Source organism: Lepisosteus platostomus, chromosome 7 (assembly GCF_059453375.1).
Source record: "Lepisosteus platostomus isolate fLepPlt1 chromosome 7, fLepPlt1.hap1, whole genome shotgun sequence".
Taxonomy (NCBI): domain Eukaryota; kingdom Metazoa; phylum Chordata; class Actinopteri; order Semionotiformes; family Lepisosteidae; genus Lepisosteus; species Lepisosteus platostomus.
Genome location: NC_142617.1, coordinates 35782639 through 35788666, shown reverse-complemented (window position 1 = coordinate 35788666; position 6028 = coordinate 35782639). Strand labels below are relative to the sequence as shown.

Below are 6028 nucleotides of genomic sequence, written 5' to 3'. Positions count from 1 at the left end.
CTGCTCCGCCCGGTATCGCAAAGTACTGCAGAGGGTGGTGAAGTCAGCGCAGCTTATCACCAGCTGTGAGCTACCAAGCATCCAGGATATCTACTCGGCTAGATGTCTGGAGAAGGCCAGGTCCATTCTCAAGGACCCCAGTCATCCCAGTCACAAACTGTTTTCCCTCCTACCGTCCGGTAAACGGTACCAAAGCATTCGGTCCAACAGATTACAGAACAGGTTCTACCTCCAGGCAATAAGACTGCTAAATAGCTAACCTGCAGCTCCTTTAGCAAATAGCCTGTAATGGCTACATGCACACACAGTTTTCACTATATTCAGCATAACTGCAATATATACATGTAGTGCATACACCATGGACACATAACAGCTCTACTCGTATTGAGTTTTATTCAATATAAAAAAATGTAACCTCAATTTTGTGATTTTTGTGAGCTCGCAGAAAAAGACATTTCATTGCCGGCAACTACTGCTGTACACCGTATTGTTGTGCATTTGATAAACTGATTTGATTTTGACTGTGTCCCCTTTTAAAACACATTTCTCTTTAAGGAGTACGTTTGAGACTCCTGGTTACCATTGGTTTGTGATTGGGGGGGGGGGGGGAACAACTTAAAAGATTTTGGTATCAAGTTCATGAATATCCTTCAGTGCGTCTTTAAACGCATCCCATTACGAGCAGTTGAAATAATCCTGTAGCTGTTCAGTGCTTTCTTTGTCCCAGGCCTTTACTGTTCGTCTCCAGTATGTTTCTCCTTAAGTGAATGACACTTTGGCCTGAGGGAAGAACCAAGGAATGAAAGGGAGGGGCTTTACAAATGGGACAGAACTAGCTCGCAATTTTAAAGTTGTATATTATGTCACGTACCCACTAACCAAGTAGCATAACCAGAATATAATAAAAGTGCATCACCTATGTCTGAACCAATATATGGTAGGTAAAACTGATTTGAGTTCTGAAATATTGTACCTGTGTTTTTTATAAAAGCTTGGGAATGCAGTTCATTAAGGTGATAATCTGACTTAAACAGGTATGAAAGAAAGAAATGGTGTGAAGAAATATACAAAAAAGTGTAGAAGGGAATAGTACAGTAGGTGTGGACGAGGGGCATGTTGTCCTGAATGGGAATGGTACAGTACAGTGTGGGTCTGAGATACATAGGTCCTGTTACAGAGCAAGCTAGATGGAGTTTGGACATTTTTATAATGAAAATTTCACATTTTTGTTATTGCAGATGGCTCATTTGGGTGCCTGTATTGCAGCCAATTTCTGCAATCACAAATGATGTATTACAGAGGCAATTTCAAAATAAATTGAAATTCATTAATTAGCTCAAATTCAGGAGAAGTTGCTGAAGAATTACAGTTAAGAACATTTTCAAAGCTTGATGTCTCATTTTACTGAATGGAACACCATTCACCATTTTCAATTCTATATGATTTTTATCATAGATTTGGTTTATTGATTGGTAAAGTAAATCGAGGGGATGTTGTATGTCAATGGGTTGCTCTTACATGAATGATTTTAAAATTGATTTATGAAAAAATGCATTAGATCTATTACAGCTTGCTATGAGTATTTAAAACAGTGGCTACTTCAGACAGCTTACCTGTTTAGTGCTCACCTATTGTACATTTGATTTTCATCTGAGGACAAAATTTAAGATGGGACAAATGTCACATACATTTTATGTGACTAAATTTAACTGCAAGATAAAAAAATGTTAGTAGAAGAAATTCAGTTTTAGTGAACTAAAAGAGTCATTTTAGTCTATGTATAGCAGACTAAAAAGTGTGTGACTAAAATGTGATTATACAATTTTACTAAGACAGTCTAAGTCAAAAACTGATAACAAAATCAACACTATTAAGCACAGTTGTCTTTTTTTTATTAAAGCTTGAAATTGAATTGAAGCGATGTTGTGAGGCCACTTATAAAAAAGGACAGCAAAGACTTATTTTTTGTTGGTAAACCCATTTTTACACTTTCATCAAATCATTTATTAAACATGGTTTAACAAATTATCTTATTCGCTGCTTGACTGAGAAAATAGTGGGAAAAAGTAGTAAAAATAAGCAACAAAGTCATTGGTCCAAATCAGATTAAACTGAATGCTGTTTTCCATCTGGGAGACACCATTATACTCCTTTGGTAATAGACTCAGGAAATTGTTTATCATCTCTCCCATTACTTTGTTGAACAATGTAATATATCTCCTGAAACACCGGAGTCCAGAACTCTTTGTTGGTGATATATGTTTTTGTAGTTTTTGTTGTGTTGGACTCTGCTGTAAAACAATTTACCCCAGGAAAACCTGTAAAAATTCCAAAACCATTACAAATTGTTAATTCACAAAGTGTATATATATGCCCTTTGCTTTTTCAGGAATACTGTCTAAAAAGCTAAACCGACATCTTGGCAGACCTGCTAAATCCTTAACTGGGTGGTTACTGACCAAGTTCTTCATATGGCACAACCGGGTCCTGGAAGAAAATGCAGTGAAGCTTGTTGAGATTCAGCCAGATGACATGGTGCTAGAGTTGGGTTTTGGGCTCAGGCTGGGGCTCCAGGCAGCTGCCCCTCTCCTCACTGGCCCTAGGGGAAAGCTGTTTGGGGTTGATTATTCTGAGTACATGTCCGCAAAGGCCAGTGAAAGGATGAGGGCTGAGATTGAATCTGGAAAGGTTACCCTCTTCAATGGCAACATCATGGCCATGCCCCTTCCTGACAGCAGTGTGGACAAGGTCTACCACTGCAACTGCTACTACTACTGGCCTGATCTGAAGGGCGTGACCTCGGAAATCCACAGGGTGATGAAACCAGGTGGGCTAAAGTGAAGGCAGCTGTTTTCTGGTGTTGAAATAAGGCTGATTCCAGAGCTTAAAGAGATGAGTTACGAAGCTTATTTTAAGGACCCCAATGTGTTTAGTCTCAGTAAATGCTAAGAGGAGGTTTGACTGAGATTTTCAGATTTTTTGCAGAGGTTAATAAAATTGATCCCTATAAAATAAAGTGAGCAGGAACCAAGACACAAAGGGCACCTTAGTCATTTTTTCCACTGTAGTGACAGTTAAACTTATTTTATGATTCTAAATACTACAATTCACTCTGTAATGTGCTGTCTGCAATACTGTGTGTTTCAGCAGGTGGTCTCATGGTGACAACTCTCATACTGTCCTCAATCACGAAGGCGGCATCAAGAAGCATTCTTTTGAATGATAACTGGAAATCTGAGGTCTACATGGAGGCCCTACGAGCCACTGGGTTCTCTGATGTTCGAATGGAGGATAAGCAAGACAAGAATATAGCCTTCCAAGCCATTTTTGCTACTGCTTCTAAATGATGCTTCTTTTAGCTCAATTTAATACAGCAATGTTCGTTGGGTCTTTAAGGGGATCCCAACTCCTATATATGCTCAAAAAGATGTTTCATAATCTGAGTGCTTGTCCTGTTCTTTGATATGCAATTATGTCTTGTCCTTTCCCTTAGTGTGTAATATAAGTCGTTTTTTTACTATCTTGCTGCCTCCAGCACTTTGAGGGTTGTCCTGCTTTATGACTTTCTTATGGGTGTTGATCCTGACCTTGGTCACCACAATGTTTGGTGAAAGATAAATGAACATATCCTAGCAATTACTTTACCTTCCACAATGTGGTTCAGTAGTAATATTGTAGTGTTGGATATGTGCAACAGTTACATGTCTCACGTCAATCAATATTTATTTGATTGAATCTTGATGGCTGCTTTATGTTTTACCTAGACTTTCCTATTAAGTGTACTGTTTATAAGCCCCCACTCCAGGGTGCATCACAAACCGGAAAGGACAGTGTTCTGAAAGAGGCAGAGTGAGCTGAAGTGTGGGATGACCTCAGACTGGTTAAACTGAAGCCAGTTGGTAAGTCATATATTTCTATGTCTGACTGATCAAAAAAGGCACAATCATGTCCGTGGCCACAGGAACAATGAAGCTTTCAACGTCTTTCAGATTTAACAAGAAAGAAGCAAAAGACCTCCAGTGAAATGGTTTCGCAGATGCCAAAGATTGTTAAACTAAAAGCAGCAGGTCCGTTAAATCTATGTGAAAAATCATGTTAAAGATAGTAAAAGATATAATTTTGAAAATGTATGATAACCATGATAGAACCTAAAGGCAGGGGTTCTTCAAATTCTGCATTAAAGATGCAAAGGGTCACAAATTCCACCACTGATACTTCTGTCAGCCTAATCCACACAATTTACAATACCTGCTATACAGTACAGGATAAGCTGCAACAGAAGCATTGTATCACCTATAGATTTATACTGTATTCAACTCATACATCTAAAACTGTCAACTGTATCCATGAGAGGACCAAATTATCTTATGACATGCTAGGTACTGCTCATGTACACTACTGTAGGAGGGATCCTGTGTTTATCCCCTCCCCGTCACAAAAAATGACTATGATTAATGGATATGCCAGCAGCCATATCACTCTGCAACTCACAACTGGCAACCCCCTGAAGCTAAGCAGGTGTGAGCCTGGACAGTACCTGGATGGGAGACCTCCTGGGAAAATCTAAGGTTGCTGCTGGAAGAGGTGTTAGTGTGGCCAGCAGGGGGCGCTTACCCTGCGGTCTATGTGGGTCCTAATGCCCCAGCATAGTGACAGGGACACTATACTGTAAACAGGTGCCATCCTTTGGAATAAAAAATGTTATTCTTTTAAAATATTTTGCATAATTAGTTTTTTTAAGAACCCCTTTAGTCTAGCCTCTAATTCCTCTCTGTATAGAAATGTAGAAAAATCATTAAATAGAAATTGTATTCAAAAGGAAAATGATGCTGCTAATTCCTGATTAAATTATAGAAAAACGTTTTTCCAAAAGTGGAAATTCATCACCTGAAATACAAATACCAGTTTTACACAACTATGTGGAAGGGATCTCATAGCAATTAATGTAACCTTCCTATACACTAAAGGTGTTTTTATCTTAAGAGGTCCTATGGATCTATGTATGAATTATGTAAATATTGTGGTTAATGGTTCATATGAGAACTTAAGTAACTCTTGTCATTGCAGTAGTTTTCATGACAGATGGCATTATTCTTATAGTCTCACACATTGTTTGCACTTCTGCTCATTGTCAGATTTATAGAATCAAGGTGATCCTACTAAACACATTAAACAGAACTGAAACGTACCAAACAATTTTAAAACAGGATTTTACCACACTGCTCTACCCAAGCACAACACACAAGACAGCTTTATAAGTCCTTTCAAAGAAAGAGCATACCTAGTACCCAAAACACACATTTAAAACCTCCACTTCTTCATTTAAACTTTAGCTACCTCACACTGGAGCCTGGACATGAAACATTAACAATCACATAAACAAACTGGTAGAATATATGTAATGTGTTGTAGTAGCTAATCCATTGCATTCATCAATCAGGTTTTATCAACTCTCTGTACAGTACCCCTCATCATTAATATGATATGCTCCTGTCTGTACATCATCAAAGCTAAAAGGCTACCTTACCAGAAAAAATACATATCAGGATCAGTTTAGTTATTTTAGTAACTGAATATTTTAGTAAGTGAATCTGTCATAACTAAAACGGATTCACTATTGTATAAGAATAAACAGCCATGTCTCCACACTTAAGCTTCATCTAAAATACAATGGTGCCTGGAGATAATCCATTAACCACCACATAAACATATTTGTGACATCACAGAAACCCGTTTTGTGTTGAAGGAACCTGCCTTGTTACGAGTTAACAATAAAGTCTGTAAGAAGTGTATTGTTTTTCACATTCCTGGCAGGCCGAGGTGTAGAGTTTGCACTCTCTCGTATAGAGCTAATGTGTATCTTACACCTAGATTTAACAATATGAAGGGAACAAGAGTTTTGGATTTATTGCCCCAGGCTGGTCTGAGCCATCTGCCTGACTTTCTGATCTCGTTTACACCTTATAAGGTATCACACTCATTGACCAATCTTGAAAATGTATGGATTTGTAAGAAATTCGACGAGTGA

General features: G+C 38.3%; 1 protein-coding gene across 1 annotated transcript; it reads left to right on the top strand.

Annotated features, from left to right (window-relative positions):
• The first annotated feature begins 651 nt into the window (after positions 1 to 651).
• Positions 652 to 3349, top strand: LOC148658615 (uncharacterized). The gene is made up of 3 exons (XM_088640053.1): positions 652 to 937; positions 2390 to 2827; positions 3151 to 3349. The coding sequence occupies exons 1-3, from the start codon at positions 919 to 921 to the stop codon at positions 3345 to 3347; spliced, it is 654 nt and encodes a 217-aa protein (XP_088496179.1). The 5' UTR covers positions 652 to 918; the 3' UTR covers positions 3348 to 3349.
• Positions 3350 to 6028: the final 2679 nt, after the last annotated feature.

What these genes read in the sequence shown, in the direction of transcription:
- LOC148658615 (XM_088640053.1), top strand. An exon ending in CCACAGGGTGATGAAACCAG is followed by an intron (nt 2,828 to 3,150) that starts GTGGGCTAAAGT and finishes GTGTTTCAGCAG; the next exon opens with GTGGTCTCATGGTGACAACT.